The sequence below is a fragment of the Nyctereutes procyonoides genome, unplaced genomic scaffold, assembly GCF_905146905.1.
Source record: "Nyctereutes procyonoides isolate TBG_1078 unplaced genomic scaffold, NYPRO_anot_genome, whole genome shotgun sequence".
Taxonomy (NCBI): Eukaryota; Metazoa; Chordata; class Mammalia; order Carnivora; family Canidae; genus Nyctereutes; species Nyctereutes procyonoides.
In genome coordinates this window covers 12,994,722-13,020,213 of record NW_026575052.1, presented here as the reverse complement: position 1 = coordinate 13,020,213, position 25,492 = coordinate 12,994,722, and the positions used below count along the sequence as shown (strand labels likewise).

Here is a 25,492-nt window from a genome sequence, read left to right as displayed (position 1 = left end):
GAAGAAAAAAAAACCAACAATGTGTGAAAGAATGTACTGAAATTGCAATGGTCATCTTCTTTTGGGAATAAACTTACCGAGAGACGAGATCCAGCTCTTGCTCTGGCAATACTCTCCTTTTCCTTTTCAGATACCCTTCTCTGCACAGCCTGAAAATTATTTAAGGCTGCAGAAAAGTCATTCATGAGGCGTTCTTTCTGAAGTTTCTGCTGGCGCTAAAGAAATAAACAAGGACTTGAAATTTCATATTAACCCTGAATAATTTAGTTTTAATTTCCATTAAAAGCAAAATTATTCTCCCTAAAGATTTCTAACCAGGAAAATTACTATAAAATAGACTCTTTCTTAAATCAATAAATTTGCTCTTTGCTAACTCAAACCCCTCATTAGTGTCATAGGCCAAGTCTGAATTTTCCTTCTTTCATTCTGACAAACCTGGGAACTGTGTCATTTACTTTGTAAGGTAATCTCAGAGGGAACTGCAATTGAGAATTTTGGTTCCCTGGAGTACCTAAAAGCAGAATAAATAACTTTAGGCTCAGACTGAAACCCAAATAGATCGTTTTATTTAACATAAAACTATTCATCTACCCTGAGCTCATAGCTTCCCTGAAAACTGCAGAATCATTTCCCTTTATACTGTAGTGAGGTTTAAAGTTTTTGAGAACTTGAATACTATTACAGGCTATCTTTAATAAACTTACTGACTCTATGTCTCAAAGAAACACACACTGAGAGCACCTGCTAAGAACACAGAAGTAAAAACTCATCCCTGACCTCAAACAGCTTACCAACTACTTATAGATAAGGGATATAGACACATAAGTTACAAGTCATTATAAATAACTGCTATATCCAATCAGTACTACAGGAGTTCAAAGGCAAATATAATCAGTAAGAACTCAAGTGGTTAAAAAGGCCTCAAGAGAAAGTGGACACCGAAAGAAGAAAAAGATCTGAATAAGCAGATGGAAGGAGTAACGCAAATCCAAGGAAGAAAACAGTGTGAGCAAAGTCATGGCAATAAAAATTTGAAGAGGATCTATAAGGAGATAGTTTGGCTAGAACCAAAGGTTTTTTCATGAGAATGGCTAAAAGACAGAACTGGAAAGACACAGAAGGGGCTGCCCAGAGCAGACTTTAAATGCCAAGCTAATGAGTTTGGGATTCAACCCCTAAAGAACAAAGAGCAACAAAGATTTCTGAGAAGGAAACATGATGGGTACAAAATGCTAATTTAGAAAAAGTAGTCTGTCATGATGTACAGAACAGGATGAAAGAAAGATATATGTCAAAAAGACTATTGCAATATTCTAGGTTAAAGGTTGGGAGGACACTGTATCAGTAATGGGAACACAAAGACATGAATTTAAGAAACATTATGACTTAGTGACTGGCTATAGAGCTGCAAGGGGACTAAAGTCAAGAATGACTTAAATATCACACCTGGGAGAATTATAGTGATACTGAAAGCAAATTTAGATGAGGAACTTTTTCCCCCTTTTCTGGGATTTTTTATTTTCACATAAACATAACAATTAGAAGGAAAAATCATCATTCTATAGTCTCACTATTGAAAAACACTATCTTTTTTTTTTTTTTTTTTTTTTGAGTAGGGGTCCATGTTTAGTGTGGAGCTTGAACTCACAATCTTGAGCTCAAGAGTTGCATGTTCCACTGACTAAGCCAGCCAGGTGCCCTACAAAAATACTATCTTTAAGTATATCATAAACATTTTCCATGTTATCATACTCTTCACAATTATGGTCTTTGTTACATAATATTCTATCAAGTTGATCTAGTAAATTTTATGTCAACATTCCTTCTAGATTGTTCCCAGTTTTTAACTATCGTAAATAAAACTAATGTGAGTCCCACTATAATTGCTAATGTTAATACAGTGCTTACCATGTACCAGTATGGTTATAAGCACTTTAACATAATAATTCACTTTAATCCACACAACAATCTATAAATTAGGTACTATTATAGTCCCTATTTTTACAGATCAGAAAACCGAGGCACAGAGAAGTTAAGTAATTTGCCTAGGATCACACAGTAAGGGGCAGGGGTGGAATTTAAATACAGGAAATTTGTTTCCAGACTAGTATTTTTCCTTAGGACAAATCTGCAGGAATGGGAATATTAGGTCAAAAGGCACAAACTTTTTTTTTAAGTTTTTATTTATTTATTCATGAGAGACACACAGAGAGAGAGAGAGAGAGGCAGAGATATAGGCAGAGGGAGAAGCAGGCTCCATGCAGGAAGCCCGATGTTGGACTCAATCCAGGACTCAATCTGGGACTCTAGGATTATGCCCTGGGTCAAAAGCAGGCACGAAACTGCTGAGCCACTCAAGCATTCCAAGGCACAAAGTTTTTTATGACAATTAGTATTATCAATCTGCTTAGTTAAGGGGTTTGGATGAGATGGGAGGAATTCAGTACAAGAAAACACATTAAATTTTAGATGAAGGCAGTATATTCAAGAGGAGATATTAGAGTAGGAATTGGCAATATGGGCCTAGTCCTTAGAGATTAGCAGCTAGGGCTAGGGCTAGGAAAAGATCTGGGGGTCATGTTCATAAAGGTGACAGGGAGAGGGGATCCCTGGGTGGCGCAGCGGTTTAGTGCCTGCCTTTGGCCCAGGGTGTGATCCTGGAGACCCGGGATTGAATCCCACATCGGGCTCCCGGTGCATGGAGCCTGCTTCTCCCTCTGCCTATGTCTCTGCCTCTCTCTCTCTCTCTGTGACTATCATTAATTAATTAATTAATTAATTAATTAATTAAAAATAAAAAATAAAATTAATTAATTAATTAATTAATTAAAGGTGACAGGGAGCTCATAGAAATAGATAAGCCTCCTAAGGGAGAAAGCAAAGACAAAGAAAATGAGAGGGTCAATGGCAGAGCCTTGGGACACACCCACTTCTAGGAAGACCAAGAGTCAGAGGAGGAGGCTGAGACTCCACATACAGAGAGAAAGGGGCTAGCAAGGGATACCAGAGTTGGGAGATACACTGAAAGGGGATCTCGGAATGAAGACAGTTTCAATAGAAAGGATGGGCTGTTTCAAATGAGACAGAAAAGTGAATAAAACCTCAACCCCTTTGGATTTGGCAACAAGATCATGGATAATAGCACATGAATATAAAAAAGACTGAAAAGAGAATATATGGGTCTGGGTGCCTCAGCAGTTTAGCGCCTGCCTTCAGCCCAGGGCATGATCCTGGAGTCCTTTTGCTTAGGCTACTATTTAATTCTTAAGGACTTTCAACACTCTGCTTTCATCAAGACCCTTAGATTCATTTTTTATTACTACTAAAACCATCCACAAGTGTGTATTCCTTAAGTGCCCAGCTGAGAGGAGGAAAGGGGTAATTTTTATTGGAGATATTGGATGTCAAGGAAAACTGTGAAATATCAGCATGAAGAACAACAGCACATATATGGACAGCCAAAGGTGAGTACATTAAGACAACTTTTTATCATAGCTACTTTGTAAGACGACAAAGTATAGAGTCTTGGTTCCTCTCTTTTGTGCAAGGGGGCGCCAAAACTCCAACCAAAACTCCAAGCAACGGGATCCCTGGGTGGCGCAGCGGTTTGGCGCCTGCCTTTGGCCCAGGGCACGATCCTGGAGACCCGGGATCGAATCCCACATCAGGCTCCCGGTGCATGGAGCCTGCTTCTCCCTCTGCCTGTGTTCTCTGCCTCTCTCTCTCTCTCTGTGACTATCATAAATAAATAAATAAATAAATACTCCAAGCAAAACATGCTTCACTAAACAGCTTGCCAGGTATGGGTTAAACTAGCATTTTCACACTTTTTTTGATAGAGGCATGCAGTACAAATGTGACATCTTGACCTAGTACCATATATACACAAAGGTATGAAACGAAAGCTTTCTGTCATAATAGTTCCCTTTGTTACATGGTGTACATTCTGATATTCCTACTGTTTTTTTAAATGATAATCACAGCACACTAAAATTATTTCATGTTCCAACTAGCCACAACTTGCAGAATGAAAAACAACCCAGACTGGGAAGTTGTAGGCTTCGTCTTTAAAGCCATCAGAGATGGAACATCAACAGAAAAAAACTCAATAATAAAAAGCAAAATGAGTCAAGCACTCCCAGAAACGGTAGAGAAGCTAAAAGAAAAATGAAATCACAGTAGCCTAAAGTAGATGGAGAAGGCTTTTTTTCTGGAAGAGAGAGGATTTGAGATAGACCATGAATGATAAGTAAACCAGGTCAAGCCACAATAAAGGAGGAGGCACACAGACTTCAGGAATGCGTGAAGAAAAGGCCCTGGCACATCAAGAGAACAATCAACTCCAGGTAAAAATTGTGTGTTCTTTTTTTTTTTTTTAAATTTTTTATTTATTTTATGATAGTCACACACACACAGAGAGAGAGAGAGAGAGAGAGAGAGAGAGAGAGGCAGAGACATAGGCAGAGGGAGAAGCAGGCTCCATGCACCGGGAGCCCGACGTGGGATTCGATCCGGAGTCTCCAGATCGCGCCCTGGGCCAAAGGCAGGCACCAAACCGCTGCGCCACCCAGGGATCCCAAAATTGTGTGTTCTTAAAGGATTTCAATGACCACTGAATAAAACAACTTGAAAAGAGAAATCTTTTCCTCTGAGCACTTCTTCAATCTGAGACCTATGAATGACTCATGATGGGACATGAAAGTTACTACAAAATACAAAGCAAAAATATTTTATTGTAATTTATAGAAACTGACTACAAAACAAACTAGGATCAAGCCTGCAAACATAAGCTACTGACCAAACCCCAGAGATGCAAACTTTCTTTACCAGTTAAACTCATTTTATTAATATGTTAGTAAGTTATTATTAACAATAGCAGCAGATACTGAGTACCTACTAAATTCCCGGCACTTTGCAAGATCTGGTGCATGCAGTCTTTCTATTGTCACAACAGTCACGTAACTGCATATTACAGATAAGGAAACTGAGCATCACAAAAGGTCTACCGAGCACCAAAGACCAAGTTATTTTTGTTTCACACATTGCCTTCCCATTAAAACAAAGTCCTTTCCTCTCTCTCTCTCTCTCTCTCTCTCTCTCACACACACACACACACACACACACACACACACACACACACCAGAAAATACCAACCTGTTCTGAAGCAGATAAGGGAAGAGGCAAAGACCCTAATTCCTTCAGTAATTCATTTGTTTCCTTGGCGAGCTGATTTGTAGAGTGCTGTAACTGTTGCCTAAGAGAGAAAAGACATGTTTCAGGATATCCCCACTGCTAGAGAGCTGTTACAGTGAGTACTAGCTTGTTCTCAGAGTGCCTCACAGTGCAAGGAATAAAAGGGGTACCTCAAGGAATGGGTTCCCAGAGGCACAGGTTCACAAAAAAAAAATTCTAGAAATACTACTCCGTCAAACCCACTTCATGTTACTCAGCAGAAAGAACCTGCCTCAGTGGAAATCTGATTAGGTATTTTAACCTTGGGGAGAAAAGAAATGCCTGTTGGCCATTCTGATAGAAATATAAGAACAACTGCCCCCACATCTAAATCTAATAGTTTGAACACACTGAGGTCTCACAAAACTCATGTAGAATTGCTTGGCAGTTCTGCATAGCTGCTGTCTGTCACAGGCCACTGACTAGAGACAGAATCCAGACACTGGGAGTTGGATGAAATGTGCATTAAAAGCACAGCTTCTACCCTAGAGAACAGCCTCCAAAGATCTACTCCCACATTCTTGCTTAAAGCTGGAGCTTTTTCAGCTTTATTCTTGGCTCCCTATCGTCCTTCATGCTTGACTTTCTGGCTCTTCCCTCCAAAACAAAGAAGCCCTGTACTGTGTAAAAACACGTAAGGAGTATAAGGGGAAGAAAATGAAAGAGGGAAGAATATGCATTATATTCAGTGGGACTGGAAAGTAGTGGAAACACAAAAGAGCCCCTTTTAGTCATGGTTTTCTCCACTCTGTGGCCATTTCTACAAAGGTTTTAAAGAGAGGACAGAGAAACTACTACTTAATCATTATTATTTTTCCACTGCAAAGAGGCCTCCCAGATAAAAAAAAAAGGGGGGGGGGAGGGAGTCAAAAACAAGAGGGAATCAATCAGGGACCTGTACCTCCCAGAAATTACTAACACATCCAAAGGTTTTTCACATATCCCTGGAAAAAACTCCAAGTAGTAAGTCATTCTCTCACTTCACACTGTCTAGGACAGGAAACAATATCATTCAGGATACTTTAAAGATGAAGAATAGAACTTCTAAAAGCAGAAATGGGGTCAAGAAGGATCTAATAAAAAGAATTATGAGTCCCTACTACCAGTCCACTCTCCTCTCCCTCCGACGCCCCTCATGTCATTCTGAATACGTTTTGCTAATATTTACAGTTGGAAATCCCACTAGACTAGATGTTGTCTGCAGATCATCTAGAGTCCTGTGCCAACAAGGAGGCTCATTTAGGCAGTATACAGTTTCATAGTGGTAGGAGTTCCCTTCTCTACTTCCTCAAAGTGTTCTGCTAAATTGCCCACGGGAAGAAAGAATCTGAGCTCAAGGATTTTGAAAGGCAGCAGAGATCACAACCCATGAATATATTTTGTTGCCCCTCTTCTAGATCCAGCTATTACCTCATGGCCTACTGCCTGTCATTCTGACTACAGAGGCTGGAAACCCAAGCTGCCACACAGCAAAGACAGTAGGTTTGTCCTCAAAAGGCCCTCATAAAACGCAACCATGTTAGGAAGCTACTCACAGATTTTCCTGTAGTTTGCTTGAGTCCTGCTTAGTTCCTAGTTGGCTCATCAAATTCTTTATCTGAGCAGCTGGGAAGAGGGGGGGAAAGATTTATTTAAAATAAAAATACATTTATCATGAGCATCTAATTCTCAGATCACTAGTCTCTCTGCACATGCTGTATAAGTTCATGCAACTAAGAGAAAGCATGTTATGACCAAAAATTTGATATATATATTCCCTTCTAAAACTAATTACAAGGTTCACTTCTCTGCTATAGATAATTATGTCACCAAGTAGAGGATGGCAGTTTTGTTCATCATTCCCAAAGAACTTCCAAAATTTTCCAGATTTCCCATGGTGCTGGCTTAAAATTTCAACACCTTTGGAAGGGCCTTACTACCAAATATTAACTCATTACAATTAAAATTTAAATTCATAATATACAATAATTTTTCTATAGCAAATGCTTTTGTAAAGACAATGTACATTTGTTATTAATAAATTACCATTAAAAATAATAAATTACCATTAACTGAGCACTGCCATGTTCCAGGAGACTTTTCTTTTTAAGATTTTATTTATTTGAGAGAGAGAGTGGGAGAGAGAGAGAGCTCACAAACATGAGCAGGAGGAGGGGGAGAGTGAGAAGCAGACTCTGCTGAGCAGAGAGCCCAACATGGGGCTTGATTCCAGGACCCCAGATCAAGACCTGAGCCAAAAGCAGATGCTTAACTGACTGAATCACCCAGGTGCCCCTGCCAGGAACTTCTATATTAGGAGCTTTAATACATTATTTTATTAATTTTCACAGCAACAGTCTGAAGTAAGTATATCTTCATTTTGCAGATGAAGAAATACATTTAAATAAGTTCCATAAGTTAAATTTACATAAGTTAATTATGTAAGGGTACACAATAAGTAACAGGGTAAAAAATTCAATCCCAAATACACTGAATTCCATGTTCTTTTAACTATGTTGTCTACATATACATGGCTTCATTCAGATAACATTCTCTGTCTTTTCCTAGATACTTTGCTAAGACTGGAAATGGTCATGTTTCAATTCTAGATGTTTAGGCCTCCAGCCCTGGACTAGGAAAGCAGAGGTCCAGAGGAACTGATCATCTATCAAGCCCTGGACTAGGAAAGCAGAGGTCCAGAGGAACTGATCATCTATCAATAAGGGGAAACACTCTTAACACCAGCCTGCCTGGGAATATAAATAGTCCTGTACCTCACTGATTTGTGCACCACAAATAGAGCACTGATTTCTTTTTTTTTTTTTTTTTTCCTTAGTCTAAATATTTTTGGGCTTTCTGGGCTTTTTTAAAAGTGTAGTTGACTTTTTGATTTCTTTTGTGTCCTGCTTTCTGTTCTTTTTCTGGTTGGCAGAACGATGAAGGAGCTAGATTCATTCATTCATTCATTCATTTATAGAGGTTGGAATTTTGTTGTATTTTTTTGTTGATCTTTGCTTTTTTTAAAAAAATGTATTTATGAGAGAGAGAGAGAGAGAGAGAGAGAGAGAGAGAGAGAGAGAGAACATGTGCATATGGGGGTGGGGGGCAGAAGGAGAGAGAATTCCAAGCAGACTCTGGGAGGAATGTGAAGAGCTCGGAGTCTGACATGGGGTCTGACGCAGAGCTTGATCTCCTGAGTCTGAGATCACGACCTGAGCTGAAACCAAGTCAGATGCTCATCTGACTGTGCCACTCAGGTACCCCTGCTTGCTTGCTTTTTTTTTTTTTTTTTAACATTTTTTTAAAGATTTTATTTATCTATTCATAGAGACACAGCTAGAGAGAGAGAGGCAGAGACACAGGCAGAGGGAGAAGCAGGCACCATGCAGGGAGCCCGATGTGGGACTCCATCCCGAGTCTCCAGAATCACGCCCCGGGCTGCAGGCGGCGCCAAACCGCTGCGCCACCGGGGCTGCCCTTGCTTGCTTTTTAAGACCATTCACCAGCTTCTATTCCAAGTTGCTAGAATACAGAAAATAATAATAGAATACTCCTTGCCCAGAGGAAACAGGATATTCTTCAAGTTTCACCAGAACTTCAAGAGATAACACAATAGGTATATGACTCCTCCAGCCAAAACACAGTCTCCTTGGAAAGGGCCAAATTTCACTTGTGAAATCAGACTGCCAAATGACTGGCTTACTGGGAGATAAGAAGGAAACTGATGGATATTATGTAACATCATGTGTATATGTTAAGGAAACAACATACATACAATGCTTCCTTATCTAGTAAAAATAAACTTTTACTTTTTAGAACTTTGAACTTTAAAAATTAGTTCTTTATGATAGGATATTCTTTAAAATAACAAAATTTGAGGTTCAATCATAATCTTGTTCCTAATTTGGTCACCAAGAGTAGTAAAACAGTGGGCATCATTTAAGAGTCCAACTCTTAATTTTGGCTCAGGTCATGATCTTATTTAGGGTCCTGAGATGGAATCCCACAATGGGCTCTGAACTTAGCGAGAAGTCTGCTTCTATCTCCCTCTCCTTCTGTCCCTCCCCACACTCATGCTCTCTCTCTCTCTAAAATAAATGCATAAATCTTTTAAAAAAAGATAGTAAAAAGGCAAGCTGAAGTTTATTAAGTACCAGTTACCTTACCAAAACACTCACAAGCTAACAGTTTCTAAGTCTGATAAACGATTAAGCAAAATATAATTGAATGCTAGGTGACTCTACTAAGAATAAATTGAACAACCTAATCCTTAGAAATATGTACAAGTTATTTCCCTTTAGCCAAAATTACTGCATCATGGGTGTTACAAAGCAAAAATTCCAAAGTCAAAAATATATAAACTTGTAGCATCTCAAATTATGGTTTTATCTTATTTTGAGACCATGCTTTGTTTTGTTTTATAATGGAAATACAGTGTTCAAGTGATTAAAATTTTGTCTTTTTACCCATTTTCCTAAAATATATCAGTTATTTTTATTAAGTGAGGGTTACTTTTAGCTTCATGGTTCTGCAGAAACATGTATGCCTTATAATGAATGCATTTTGCTAAGACAGCATTCTTTAAGATATAAATAACAATTTTTCATCACTAACATGTGGGATTTCCCCTCTTATCTCAAATTGGAATCAGGATACCACTAGAGCTATCAACTGGCTAGCCATACAAATAATTTATTAGAGGGCAGACATTAGCATTAATTGAGCATTTATTACATGAGAGACACTGGGCTAGGAACTTGACATGATATAATAAAAAATGTATTTGGTCTTTGTCCCCAGTTCCTGGCAAAAAGCACCTAAAACCCTTGGAATTTTGTGTACAATAAGAGTGTCTTTTGTTATTCATAGAGACTTCCTTTTTAAAAAAAAGATTTACTTACATATTTGAGAGAGACAGCGTGCACATGCACAAGTGACAGGGAGGGGCAGAGGGAGAGGGAAAACGAGAATCCTCAAGCAGACTGCCCCCTGAGGAGGGAGCCCCATGCAGGGCTAGAACCCAGGGTCCTGAGCTCATGACCTGAACCAAAGCTAAGAGTCGACTGCTTAACAGACTGAGCTGCTGAGATGCCCCACAAGGAGCCACTTCTGAGCACAAGGAGTTTATGCTCCTAGGGTGAGTTAGAGCTAGATAGCCTTAAGTTGGGTGGGGCTAGTCATCAGAACTACCAAGTGATTACACTGGAACTTTCAGCCCCACACACTGATTTCAGAGAAATGGTGGTGGGGATGGAGAATGATAGGCACTGCAGATTTAGATTAAGCACTATAAAAACTCTTGAACTACATCTGATGAGCTTTTGGGTTGGTCAACAGGCAAAGATACAGAGAGGTTGTTGGAGGGTATCTGAGCCCCAGGCATCCCTAAATAAGCACTGTTATCTCAATATTATAGATGGACACACTGAGGCTCATGAATGTTACAGAACTCATTCTATCATTCATTCATTCATTCATTCATTCATTCATTCATTCATTCAGAGTACCTACTCTACATTGTCCTGTGCTATAGAAGACAACTGCTCTTAAAAAGGTAACATTTTAGGGCACGTGGGTGGCTCAGTGGTTGAGCATCTGCCTCTGGCTCAGGTCATGACCCAGGGTCCTGGGATCGAGTCCCGCAACAGGTTCCCCGCAGGGAGCCTGCTTCTCCCTCAGCCTGTGTCTCTGCCTCTGTGTGTGTGTCTCTCACGAATAAATAAATAAAATCTTTTAAAAAAAAAGCTAACATTTTAAAGAAAAGAGATAGACAATAAACATATATCTGGTGGTGATAAGCACTATAAAGAAAAATAAATTCAGGTAAGGGCTGGAAAACCAGGGTGGGCAGATGGTACTAGCTTACATAATGTGGTTAGAGAAAACCTCTCTGAGAATGTAACATAGAGAAGGGATCTAAAGGAAGTGAAAGATCAAGCCATACAAATAAATGGCAGAGAAGCTTTCTAACAGAGTAGGAAGTCAAAGTCCCAAGAGAGAGTTCTTTTTCTGAAGGAGGAACAGTGAGGAGGCCACTGTGCCTACGGTAGAGCAAGCAAGAGAGGGGTAAGAGAAGTGGCTGAAGAGGCAGAGAGGCCAGATTATAATAGGGCCTTCTAAGCTAGAGCAAGGACTTCAAATTGTAATGAAATAAGAAGCCACAAAGTGTCATAATAACCAGAACTCAACCCCAGGTCAAATTCCAATGGCTATATTCTTTGTGCCACGTTATGTTTTCTCAAAAGGCTGACACTTTAAGGAAATAGAATGTAGTGACACAGGGCAGGCCTCAATTCCAGTGTTCCACTTAGCCCCACCCTGCTTATCTGTTACCTCCCTAACTTAATAGCTCTTTGCCATGGGGTAGTCTGACGTCCTTGCTCTAACCTACTCTCTTCCCCAACTCCCTCCTACCTTTGGGAACATTCCTGTGTACTTACCAGAGTCCAGCAGAGTGCCAGGCAACCAATAGGTACATAAATCACTTGTTGGTTGAACTAACCTTCCTTTTATTTAATGACATTTTCTTTAAAGCAGAAATATGAATGAACATGTGCTAAGAATAATGACACCTGACTTCTAAGCCACACTTGACCACTAACTAGATGCATGGTACCAAGCAACTCATTTCATATTGTTGGGTCTCTTTTCACCAATTACATGTGATATTCAGGTTTAACTAATGTAAACTGAGTACTTACTATTTTTATACTTAGAATTTGTGGGATTCAGGTTTTTTTCCTCATTAAATCTTTATATGAGGAATAAATGTTCTCCCATAACTGCTCAATGCTAAAATTTAACAATAAATAAGCTCTAGTACCAGAATGATGCTATGCAACCAAGGAATGTTTTTTGCAAACCACAGTTTGGCTTAGAGAGGTTCCACCTGTGTACAAATGGGACTGGACAGAGTATATGCCTCAGAAGGGCCAGGACCACATTCTATTCATTTTTGAATTTGTATAACAACACACACACCCCTCCAAAAAATAGTTGAATATACGAAGACACATTAAGGTAGATCTTACAAAAAGTTCAAGGAAACAGATCTCATCTTATTGACTGTCTTTATAAAGAACTCTCCTTAGAAACTCTAGAGATATGTCAAAGTATCAAGGTATTAATCATCTATGAAAATTTATTAAATACCCAGAGTGCCTGGCTGGCTCAGTTGAAAGAGCATGTGACTCTTGATCTCAGTGTTATTTCGGGCCTCACACTGGGTGTAGAGATTACTAAAAAATAAAATAAAATAAACTTTAAAAAAAAAAGTTTATTAAATACCCCAGAGAACAATGGAGATTTTATAGAACATGGAAAAAATCTATTAAAAATCAGCTATTCTTGGGGCACCTGGGTGGCTCAGTCAGTTGAGCATCTGGCTTCGGCTCAGGTCATGATCCTAGGGTCCTGGGATCAAGCCCCACTTCAGGCAGCTGCTCTGCACAGAGCTTGCTTCTCCCTCTCCCTCTGCCTCCCACTCCCTCTGCTTGTGCTCAGATAGAGAGATCTTTTTTTAAAATAATCAGCTATTCTTTGTGTGTTCTCAGCTGAGAATTTTTTTCATCTAGACTTTTCTGACTTTGTTGAGGTTACCTGAATGTGTTGGGGGGGGGAGTTACAGAAGTGTGGGGGAAAGGGATTTATAGAGTCATTTGCTAGCTAAACACCAGAATTAATCCAAGGCTCCATCAACTTTTTCTAAATTTCTGAATATTAAGATATTTTCCTAAAAGTTTCCAGCCAGATTCAAGTATCAGATACCCCAAAACTCAAATCATAAGAACAGTAGCATCTTACTTTACTGGAATCCAAAGAAACAGAATTTTTTGTATACTGCCCTCCATTACCACCACTACCAGGGATTTATTCAAAAATAATGACTCGATGACCCATCTATTTTATATCTAAGAATTGTATCTCTTAGTAAACCTAAAACACAGAAAGGAACAGAATGTTCCCATACACAGTTATTTTAACTGGAGTGTACTTACAATGAAGTGAAGTGATACTTTTTGGAAAAATTTTTACAAAAATGGGTTGAATCTAAGAGTTTTGTGGTCAACTTGGTTAATGAGAAAACTCCTTTTCTTTTCTTTTTTTTAAGATTTTTATTTATTTATTCATGAGAGACAGAGAGAGAGAGAGAAGCAGAGACACAGGCAGAGGGAGAAGCAGGCTCCATGCATGCAAGGAGTCTGATATGGGATTCGATCCTGGGACTCCAGGATGATGCCCTGGGCCGAAGGCAGGCGCTAAACGCTGAACCACCCAGGGATCCCAAAAACTCCTTTTCTAATAAGCATTCTAGTAAATAAAATCTTTCCCTTATATTGACTTATTACAACATTTTGGATGAAAATAATAGTCTCTGAAATGTTATATATCCTGGAAATCAGATGACTAGGCCAAACATAAAGACAAGTCCTTAAATTCTGTGTAAGCAGGCAGCCCAGGTGGCTCGGCGGTTTAGCACCACCTTCAGCCCAGGGCGTGATCCTGGAGAACCGGGATCGGGTCCCACGTCGGGCTCCCTGCATGGAGCCTGCTTCTCCCTCTGCCTGTGTCTCTCTCTCTCTCTGTCTCTCTCTCTCTCTGTCTCCCTGCGTGTGTGTCCCTAATAAATAAGTAAAATCTTAAAAAAAAAATTCTGTGTAAGCAATTTTGTTATTTTTAAAACTAGGCTTCAATTTCTATCATTAACCTCCTATTTTTAAAAACATGTCCTGGCTAAAACTTTTATGAAGACTACAAAACAAATCAATTTATTGTACATTACAGCTGATATGCACATTATCAACTACTCAAAATTGAACACTCTTTGTGTGCTTTTAGCTGATATCAGCTTTAAGAAGAATCTGAATCCCCAAATAAAATTTTTAAAGCTTTTACTTATTTATTTATTTACTTACTTACATATTTACTTGGAGTGGGGCAGAGGGAGAAAATATCAAGTAGACTCTGCACTGAGCATGGAGACTGATGCAGGGCTCAGTCTCACAACCCTAACATTATCACCTTGAGACCATGATCTGAATGGAAATCAAGAGTTGGATGCTTAACCAACTGAGCCACCCAGGCACCCCTGAATCTCCAAATGAACCTTAATCCAAATAAAGTCTAGTCATATCAAAGCAATTATCATCATAGTATATTAAAAATAAATAAATAAATAAATTCAAAGAAAAAAAACATTATTTATACCAAATGATAGCCTATGTGGTGATTATGTCCACGAAGTCATCCCAGTGTTCTACTCTGAAAATCAGGTTTATATTGTTTTCATATAGCTACAATGAAAATTACTTGACTTTAAAAAAGTAGCCACTATAATATAAGCTCTAAACTAAACTGAACATGAGTGCTAAATATCAAAAGTACAATCTTCCATTTACCCTACCAGAGACAGAACATGTAATGGTTAAGAGCATACTCTGAATTAAGACTGCCTGTGTGTTATTCCTGGTTCCACTACTTCTTAGCTTTATGATTTTTTTTTTTAAAGTAAGCTCTATGCCCTATGTAGGGCTTGAACTCACAACGCCAAGATCATGTGTTGCATGCTCCATTGACTAAGCCAGCTGGGCACCCCAACTTAGCTTTCTGATCTTGAGCAAAAGGCTTCATTTCTCTGTGCCTCAGTTTCCTCATCTAAAAAAATGGGAATAGCAAGAGAACTCTCATACAGTTTTTGAACTGATAAAATGAGATAATACAGAGCTAAGTTTAGAACAGTGTCTGGCATATAAAAGAACTCAATTAAGGATAGCTAGAATTATCAAACTCAAGACCAAGAACAATATACTCAGCAATGATAATATCAATTAAGTACATATTGAATGCCAACTACATATCCATTGCTGTGCCAGGTGCTGGAGCTAAAGAGAACTATACAATGCATGCTATCTCTATCCCTAGAAAACTAAAAGTAATCTCTCTAGTTACAATGACAAGGTAAAAAAAAATTAATGAATACTGAATAAAAGTGCTAAACTGTGAGTTAAAGTGCTTGCAAATTCAAAGAAAAAACAACGGGGGGTGGGGGTGAATGGGTGACGGGCACTGAGGGGGACACTTGACGGGATGAGCACTGGGTGTTATTCTGTATGTTGGTAAATTGAACACCAATAAAAATTAATTTATTAAAAATAAATAAATAAATAAAAGAAATAAAAAAAAACAAAGAGAAAACAACAAAAGGATAACCAACATTTCTTAAACATTTACTATGTTGCGGGCACTGTTTTAAGCACTTTGCATAATTATCTCATTTAATTATATACAATTCTATAAAGTAGGTATCATTTTTAACTGAACTTTACAGATGAGGAAATTGAAAAATATAGAAGTAAAGCAGTATGCTTACACAGGTAGTAAGAAGCAGACTAAGATTCAAACCCAGACAGTCTGACTCCTGAGCCTGCTCACCTAATCACTAAACCATAGTGGGGCCAGAGACTCAGTATCACCAGTTACTGAATGTCTCCTATATGCTAGTCACTCTACTTTCAAACATCACATTTTAACAATTCTATTCATGGAGCACCTGGGTGGCTCAGATGGTTTGGTGGCCAACTCTTGATTTTGGCTTAGGTTATGATCTTGGGGTCCTGGGACCGAGCTCCAAGTCAGGCTCCACACTCAGCTGAGGGTCTACTTGGAATTCTCTCCCCCTCACCATCATCCCACAACACATTTGTGCTCTCTGGCTCTCTCTCAAATACATAAATAAATCTAAAAAAAATTATATTCATTTTACAGATAGAGTTACAGACAAAAAGGGGAAATAACCTGTCCAAGGTTAACAGTGCATAGAGGGGCAAGAACTCAGTCACAGAACTACTGACCCTAAAGCCCATCTCTTTCTGACTTCACTTTCTTTCAAAAGCTAAGATATACAGAATTACAAGACACAGGATTTAAGCACAACTCAGAGGATTTGTAAATTTAGATAGCTAGTGAGTTAGGTAAAGATATTAATGAAAGGAGGAACAGAATGAGCAAAAACTTGGGAGGAAAAACCAGTGTTTAAGGATGTTAAGAAAAACAGCCTGCTTACAATGAAGGGTGAAGAGAAGTAGACAATACAGCTAATCTGTGTTAAGATGACAGAGAGTAAGGGGTGCCTAGCTGGCTCAGGTAGTAGAGTGTACCTTTGGTCTCAGGGTTGTATGTTTGAGCCCCATGTTGGGCATAGAGAGATCTTAAAATTACAATATTTTTTTTTTAAAAATGACAGAGAGTGAAAACAAGGTAGAAAGTTACAATCTGATGCAACAGCCAAGAGAGAGCCACTGCAGGCTCTTGAGAAGGCGAATGGTATAATCAAAACAGAATTTTAGACATACCACTGATACTATTATCAGGATGAACAAGAGTGGAAACAGAGACACAGAGAGTATGCTGCTGTGATACAGATGTTGAGATCATGAAGATTTAAGAGATGGCAGAGAAATTAAAAGCAAATGGCAAATCTGAAAATAACTTTGAAAGAACAATGCATGGGATTTCCTGATAATTGGCTTTACAAATTCAACTGTCTTTCATTTTTTTAGTTTAAAAAGCCATAGCAATAAATAAGTAACATTAAAGAACAGAAATGCAGGGCAGCCCGGGTGGCTCAGTGGTTTAGCGCCGCCTTCAGCCCAGGGTGCGATCCTGGAAACCTGGGATGGAGTCCCATGTCAGGCTCCCTGCATCATGGAGCCTGCTTCTTCCTCTGCTTGTGTCTGTGCCTCTCTCTCTCTCTCTCTCTCTCTCTCTCTCTCTCTCTCTCTCATGAATAAATAAACAAAATCTTAAAAAAAAAAGAAAGAAAGAAAGAACAGAAATGCTGTTCTTTAATCTCTTCAGAGATAACTTGGAGGCTATTAGATTTTTTCCTATATCTGACACAGCAATACTTGCCAGACCCTCCATTCCATAATAGGCAGAGTCAAGTATATTTCTTCTGTACCCTACACATACTGATAACAACCCTTTCTGTACCAGGCAGTCAACCTTCGCTGTATCTATAACAACCCACGTGGTTCCCTGCCATATTTCAGCTGATATGCTTGGCAATTCCAAACCCACATCTGTGGCTGAACAGCAGATAAAAAAAAAACAACAACTATTCTCTCAAATTTTCAATGGGTACAGTCCTTGCAAGACTATATGGACATGGGTATATGTCTGTGAGCTCACATGCAGAGTGTATACTTAGTATGCCTGTCACATCTTGGAGAAGATTTTGGGGAAAGTCACTAACCTATGGTAACAGGGTAGGAAGAGTGTTACCCTGCAAATTCAAATCCCCAATTCCTCATCAAACAACGCTAAGAGAAGAATTCCAACTGACACTACCTAGGGTCACAAGATGTGGTAGGTACCACACAGTACAAGAACGGGGCAGGAAGACTTTAAATATGGTAGAAAAACCTCATTCATTCAAATGTACTATTTATTAAGCATCAAGATTCTAAATGATATGATCCCTGGCTACCTCCCTAACTTCTCTTCTTACTACGCTCCCCTTCTTTAACTACAGTCTAGCTACACTAGCTTCCTTGCTATTCTTTGAATTTATTTATTTATTTATTTATTTATTTATTTATTTATTTATTTATTTATTTATTTATGATAGTCACACACACAGAGAGAGAGGCAGAGACACAGGCAGAGGGAGAAGCAGGCTCCATGCACCGGGAGCCCGACGTGGGATTCGATCCCGAGTCTCCAGGATCGCGCCCTGGGCCAAAGGCAGACGCCAAACCGCTGCGCCACCCAGGGATCCCCCTTGCTATTCTTTGAATATATTAAGGGGGGTACCTGACTGGCTCAGTTGGTGGAGCATGCAGCTCTTGATCTCAGGGTTGTGAGTTTGACCCCCACATTGAGTATACAGATTACTTAAAAATAAAATCTTTAGGGGTGCCTGGGTGGCTCAGTTGGTTAAGCGTGCGACTCTTGATCTCAGCTCAGGTCTTGATCTCAGGGTCGTTAAGTTGAAGCCCTGTGTTGGGCTCCACACTGGGCACTGAGCCTACTTTAAAAAAAAGGGCGGGGGGGATCCCTGGGTGGCTCAGCGGTTTAAGTCCCTGCCTTGGGTTCGGGGCGTGGTCCTGGAGTCCAGGGATCAAGTCCCAATCAGGCTCCCTGCACGGAACCTGCTTCTCCCTCTGCCTGTGTCTCTGCCTCTCTCTGTGTCTCTCATGAACAAATAAATAAATTCTTTAAAAAAAAAAAAAGAACACACTAAGATCTTTGCTCTTGCTATTCCCTCTGCCTAGAATGCCTTCCTCAAGCTACTCACATGGCTTTCTCCCTCACTTCAGCCAGGAGTCTACTCAAATGTCACCTCTTCACACAGCCCTTCCTTAACCATCTGATCTATAATATAGCACATCCACCCTCTGTGTCTCCTCACCTCCGTCCCCTTAACCTGCCATTTTGTTCACACCATTTGTCATTACTGGATATGTATACATGTGTATATACATACACATATGTACACACACGTTCTCTTTGCAATGATTTCGTCTGTCTTATTCATCATTCCAATCCCAGCGCACAGAGGGTGGTTCAAAGGATATTTGTTAATAGTAAATGTATGAATCTATCAGATATTTGGGACTGAGATAAGTACTAGAAATATAAAGATGAATAAGTCATGCCCCATGTTTCTTCATAACAATCTAGCAGGGGAGGTTAGACACACCACATGAGAAAGTTCTACAGCCTCAGGCATTCCCCAATTTTCTATCGAGAGGAAAAAATGTCACTTGTAACTTGAAGTGCTAACTGCTGGGATGCCTGCCTCAGCGGCTGAGCGTCTGCCTTTGGCTTACGGTGTGATCCCGGGATCCCGGATCAAGTCCCACATCGGGCTCCCTGAATGGAGCCTGCTTCTCCCTCTGCCTAGGTCTCTGCCTCTCTCTCTCATGAATAAATAAATAAAATATTTTTTAAAAGTGCTAACTGCTACAAATATAATATTAATTAAAAAGTATAAAAAGAGGGGGTCCCTGGGTGGCTCAGAGGTTTAGTGCCTGCCTTTGGCCCAGGGCACGATCCTGGAGTCCCGGGATCGAGTCCCGCGTCGGGCTCTCGGCATGTAGCCTGTTTCTCCCTCTGCCTGTGTCTCTGCCTCTCACTCTCTCTATGTCTATCATGAATAAATAAATAAAATCTTTAAAAAAAAAGTATAAAAAGGCTGATTATTGGTCATAAGAGACAGATCTGGTTTCAAATTCAGAAATTGCCATTTGTTTGCTCGGTAATTATTTAAACTTTATCAATCGGGGAGATCCCTGGGTGGCGCAGCGGTTTGGCACCTGCCTTTGGCAGGGCACGATCCTGGAGACCCGGGATCGAATCCCACATCGGGCTCCCGGTGCATGGAGCCTGCTTCTCCCTCTGCCTGTGTCTCTGCCTCTCTCTCTCTCGCTCTCTCTCTCTCTCTCTGACTATCATAAATAAATAAATAAATAAATAAATAAATAAATAAATAAATAAATAAATAAACAAACAAACAAACAAACTTTATCAATCTGTTTCCTAACCTATAAAAAGAAATAATATTGGTAATTACTTAAACGGAGTTGTTAAAAAATTAAGTAAGATAATGCATATGAAGCACTTTTCAAATTGCCTGGCACACAGAATGTACTCAAATGTTAGCTATTAGTGTTATTAATGGTTGACTCCAATAATCCCTTGAGCCCAATACCCAACCAACAGCTAAATCTTATCAATTCTGTCACCACAGAAGCCTATCCTTTCCTTCCTTGTCATTTTCACAGTTCCTGACTGGTGTCTCTAATTCCAGATTTTCCCTTCCAATTCAATTTATACATTCCTAAAGAACTAAATCCAAGGGACTCCTGGGTGGCTTAGTTGATTAAGTAGCTGCCTTTGGCTCAGTTCATGTCTCAAGGTCCCTGGGTCAGGGGCCCTGCTCAGTGGAGAGTCTGCTTTTCCTTCTGTCCCTTCCTCCCTCCCTCATCTCCACTCATTTTCTCTCTCACAAATAAATACTCAAAAAAAAAAAAAAAAAAAGACTAAATCCACCCCCCTTTAGTTTAGCGCTTAAAGCCCTTCATGTTTGGGCCCCAACTTACCTTTCCTTTTTTTTCCCCTAATATTTTATTTATTTATTAATGAGAGAAAGAAAGAGGCAGAGACACAGGCAGAGGGAGAAGCAGGCTCCATGCAGGGAGCCCGACGTGGGACCCGATCCCAAGTCTCCAGGATCACGCCCTGGGCCAAAGGCAGCGCTAAACCACTGAGCCACCTGGGCTGCCCTCAACTTACCTTTCCAAAGCAATTTTCCACAACTTTCTAGAATCCCTTCTAGCCAAAGTAAATCACTCTACTTTTCTATATACACCCCATGCTTTCCCACTACCACTCCTTGTTCATTTTATTCCCTCCTCTTCCCTTCCTCACTGTTAAAAGTTCAAATCCTTTCTACTACTTTCCAGACTTGCTCAAATGCCACAATGTTTTTCCCAGATCCCTCCCAAGTGAAATTGGTATCTTTTCCCCCTGAATACCTACTCAATGTTGTTATACCTATTCTTCAGTACTGAACCCTTTCAACTTTATACTTCAGTTGTTACGTACTCCATAGGCTCCCTGTTGAAAGGATCCGGGCTATGACAGTTCCTATACTCAATATGAGTATATCTAATAGTCAAACAAACATTTGTAGAATGAAAATTTCTCAAACAGACATTAAGGTTAGATTTAGCCTCAACAATAAACTTTCAGCCTTGAACCAGAATCTTCCTGACCTAACTGGTACTACAGCTCCCTCACAAAAGGAGACATTGGAACACAAAGTACTACACTTTCAAATCAGTGGTCATATTAATGTTTTTAAATTTCTATCCTAACAGGCCACATATTTTTCCTTCCACTTCCAATTCACCTGGTCTCACACTCTTTTCATCAGAAACTTTCCCCCTCTTTATATATAGAACATAATTATAATTTAGGACCAACTGAGTTCTATCAACAGAGTACAGCCAAGCTCACAAAAACACAATAATAAAGGATGCTGATCACCATTCTTTCCAAGTAAAGTTGTGCCACTAACCTGATTATAGGGCTCTCTGCAATGATCTTCAGGCACAAGAACCTGTCTGTATTTGTCTCAATCAGCTCAGTCTTACTCAGACCCAATGATGGGGGTGGGGGAGTAGTTTTAAGACAAGCAACGACATTCTGAAATCCACCACTAACTCTACCATGTCTTACTTCCTGTGTGATTGTGGACAAGGCCCTGAGCTTCTCTGTGTATGAGATTTGTTCAAAAAAGCAGTTAAATAGGGAAGGAATGCAGAAGCTTCGTCTGCTTGAAATCCAAATATATGTGCAAATCTTTGCTACAAAAGACAAAACCATGTCAAGGGGAATGTTTTCGGTGAATTCTCTTTATTAAAACATAAGTCATTTCACTCCTCAAATACAAGTCATTATATCTGATTTCCAAATTCATTAGAGGAAGATCTGGGTATTAAGTCACCCAAATACATGCACTCCCCACTTCCCTTAACTGAAAGCTGATTTCCAAGGAGCAAAAAGCTGAGCAGAATGTAAACTTAAAGTCTAGATCAGTAAACAACTCCTGATCCAAGCTGGCCAAAGAGGAAAGGGCGGTGGGTGGGGGTAAGGCAAATGACAGGAAAAACTCGGCTGACCACTGCGCCAAGTCAACTCACTCACTACTCCCGAGATGACACACACACCCCTCCCACCCCAGGGCTGTCAGGACTGCTGCTTCGGCCCCAATATCATGAGGGCAGGACACCTGAGAAGAAATTCAAGCTTCAGCTGGGGCTGGGGACCCTCGGGGAGCCTGGGCCTGACACACTCAAAGATGACAGCCGCCGCCCCCGCAGTGGAGAGCCCGAGACTGCCTCAGGTGTGGCTTTGGCCGTAGCCCGTAGCCTCGGCCGGGCTCCGCATCCCGGCAACCTCACCCAGGCCCGGCCCCGGGACGGCCGCCGCCCCCCAGCCCCGTCCCCCAGCTCACTGGCTTGGCTGATCCGCTGGATGTTGCCACTGCACGTCTGTATGATGCTGTTGAAGTCCCGGAGCTGGGGCCCAGAGGACCCCGGGTTCCGATACATGTCTAAGGGACCGTAGGACATGACGAGGAACTGAGACCGACTCTCCCGGCACCGCGCTCCTACCGGAAGCAGCCGCCAGACTGAACCCGCAGCCTGACGGGGAAACCGAGAAGAGAAAGGGCGGGGGAAGGGGCTCGGGATGCGTGCGCACTGGCCCCGCCCCCACGCCGCGCGCACGCGTCCGCCCCGCCCCGCCCCGCCGCGCAGTGCGCAGGCGCCGCTGGAACTGGTGCCGCGGAGAGTAGCTTAGAGACTGGCCGCCTGGGCCTTGGGGAAACGGGGCGGGGCGATGACGTCACGCGGTTAGGGCTCGGATTGGAGGAGCCGGTGTGACCGTGTTGTTTCTCGCCGAGAGCACGGTGACGGGAGGCGAGGATTTTTGATTAGCATAATACTGTACCAGATGACCTCAGCCCTAACATCCTATTCTGTTCTATACTGAGAAGTCGGGCCCATATATGGGAGAATTCCACACCCCTGAAACTCAGAGCGGTAACCAAACTCCTGAAATTCTCCACTCTGCTTCCATCCTGTAGGGCTTTGGTAGTAATTGCGGAGCACCTCTAAGGTGTACAGGTCGCTTTCATTACTCCCTCCACCCCTCTTCTAATCCAAACAATAAAGCGATGATAATAATAATAATAGTTATTGAGCACATACTATGTATCAATCTTCACTGCAATTCACTTGTTCATAGACAAGGGACAATGTTCTAACTTTATCTTTACGTTCAGAATAGATAATGGAAAATCGATTTTTTTTTAATGTTGAAGCAAAGTAACCCCTTTACAAAACGGAGAAAACTAAGGCCAGAGTGGTTAATTTGCTTTTCTGAGATTTGACTGCAAAACCCAAACACTAAGCTAACTACGTCCTCATCTTGCTACTTCCCTAAAACGCATTCTCATATTCCCAAATTCATTCTCCATCTAAATCCTTCCCAAACAGCCTCTTCATTTACTGTATATCCCAAACCAGGGTTTTTTTTTTTTAGAGAACTAGACTCTCAAATTTTAAAAAACGTTCCCTTGAGGATGGGAGAAAAATCATTCCCTAATTTTGAGCATATGACCTCAATGTTCCCACAGAAGACTGCATTTTGTGAGCTTATCATAAAGGGACAGACGTGGGTAGGATTTGGGTTTGGGAAGGGATCAAGATAGGAAGAAGTGGGGATCCCTGGGTGGCGCAGCGGTTTGGCGCCTGCCTTTGGCCCAGGGCGCGATCCTGGAGACCCAGGATCGAATCCCACGTCGGGCTCCCAGTGCATGGAGCCTGCTTCTCCCTCTGCCTGTGTCTCTGCCTCTCTCTCTCTCTCTGTGACTATCATAAATAAAAAAAAAAAAAAATTAAAAAAAAAAGATTTAAAAAAAAAAAAAAAAGATAGGAAGAAGTGAAGGGGAAACTGGCAGTGTTTGTTTCATGTGTGTTTCATGTGTTCTCCACCCAACCCCACCCCAGCCTACTTTGCAATCTCTGGGGAATGGCAAGAGAGGAAGCTGTTTGCCTGTTTGGGAGGAGACCCGAAATGAGTGAATGAGCCTGCATTCAGCCTTAAAGATTTTATTTAAAAAGCTATTTCTGTTTTCCTTTCGGCATTTATAAGCGCATTTATTTCTCTATAGAAAGGGACAGATGACATTGGGGGCTCTTGTTCTGGTTGTTAAAACACGACTATTTCTTAGAATCCATAGTTTTATGTAAAATCTTTTTTCTTTTTTTTTAAATTTATTTATGACAGTCACAGAGAGAGAGAGAGAGAGAGGCAGAGACACAGGCAGAGGGAGAAGCAGGCTCCATGCACCGGGAGCCCGACGTGGGATTCGATCCTGGGTCTCCAGGATCGCGCCCTGGGCCAAAGACAGGCGCCAAACCACTGCGCCACCCAGGGATCCCAGTTTTATGTAAAATCTTATGGCTAATCATGTAAATTGTATTTTTTTTTTACTTCTAAAATAGCCTTGAGTATTTTTTCATTTACATTTGACTCTATTTAAAGTGAAGTTCAGTAAATGTATTTTTCTCCTAGTAATTGAAGACATAGGGCTTTGTTATTGTTGTTTTCTTTATCTAAAATAAAAAGTGGTTTTCCATCTGTGCCTTGTGATATCTTGTGCTGTCATAGCAATACATTTATGTCTTGCAAATACTAAAAGTCAAATGAACGTTTATTATATTTATACATGAATAATAGAAAATAACTACCATTTCTTAAAAGCCTATCCAGGCAATGTGAACACCTTTTACAAACTTTATCGATACCCCCCAAGATAAAGCCTATTTGATAAAGGCCACCTGTGGTCTGACAAAATTAGGCTTATTAACTTAATACTACAAGGGAGACTGCACACCAGAGGAATCATGGGGCATCTCACCAAGCACAGTAGGAGATAGAGTTATCCTAGGATTTGGGGAAAAAATGGAGTATAGGTAAAATTTAAAAGCAGTGTTTTGATAGCCTCAAAGCACATGAAGCTACATGTAAGGGGATTATCATCAGTCCTGAGCTAACAAGAGGATTCAGGATCTTGTTTCCTTGGAAACTACAACATGAAGATAAATGTGGAATGTTGTATCTGGAAACCCCTTATCTGAAGCTCTGCACCTGGGTTGGAAATTAAGGCTGCTCCTCTGTGTCAAAGTAACTCAAATCCTCCAGGCAGGAGAGGAATATTCCATTCTTGCTGATATTTCAAATAGCAAATATTCTGAAAATCTGTAATTTTTCTCAGCGTTATGTCCTTTTGTTAATTGACAAAAGCAGTTTTCATGGTTTGCATCCATCAACGTGAGATTAGCTCCTCGGTAACAGATAAGGAATCTGGTGTTCTCTAGAGGTTCTGGGTACTTGCCCAATGCTATACAGCTATTAAGTTGCGGAGCCGTGATTCATACATATTCTATGACCCAGCAATTCTACCCCTAAGTACTCGACTGATATGAACGCCTATGTGTTCCAAAAACCCAAGTATAAGGGGATCCCTGGGTGGCTCAGCAGTTTGGAGCCTGCCTTCAGCCCAGGACCGAGTCCTACATTGGGCTCCCTGCATGGAATCTGCTTCTCCCTCTGTCTCTGCCTCTCTCTCTGTGTCTCTCATGAATAAATAAATAAAATATTTTTAAAAAACGAGCATAGGAATGTTCATAATAGCATTTTTAAG

At 40.6% G+C, this 25,492-nt stretch overlaps 1 protein-coding gene across 1 annotated transcript in view; it reads right to left on the bottom strand.

Moving 5' to 3' along the window:
* Nucleotides 1-22,451, bottom strand: part of STX12 (syntaxin 12) — a 35,895-nt gene extending 13,444 nt beyond the window's left edge. Inside the window, exons 1-4 of the mRNA XM_055332379.1 lie at nucleotides 22,235-22,451; nucleotides 6,768-6,837; nucleotides 5,155-5,254; nucleotides 78-215 (exon numbers count right to left, since the gene is read on the bottom strand). Of these exons, the coding sequence (XP_055188354.1) occupies nucleotides 78-215; nucleotides 5,155-5,254; nucleotides 6,768-6,837; nucleotides 22,235-22,352 (426 nt within the window). The 5' untranslated portion in view covers nucleotides 22,353-22,451. The remainder of the gene's footprint in view (nucleotides 1-77; nucleotides 216-5,154; nucleotides 5,255-6,767; nucleotides 6,838-22,234) is intronic.
* Between the last annotated feature and the right edge of the window lie 3,041 nt (nucleotides 22,452-25,492).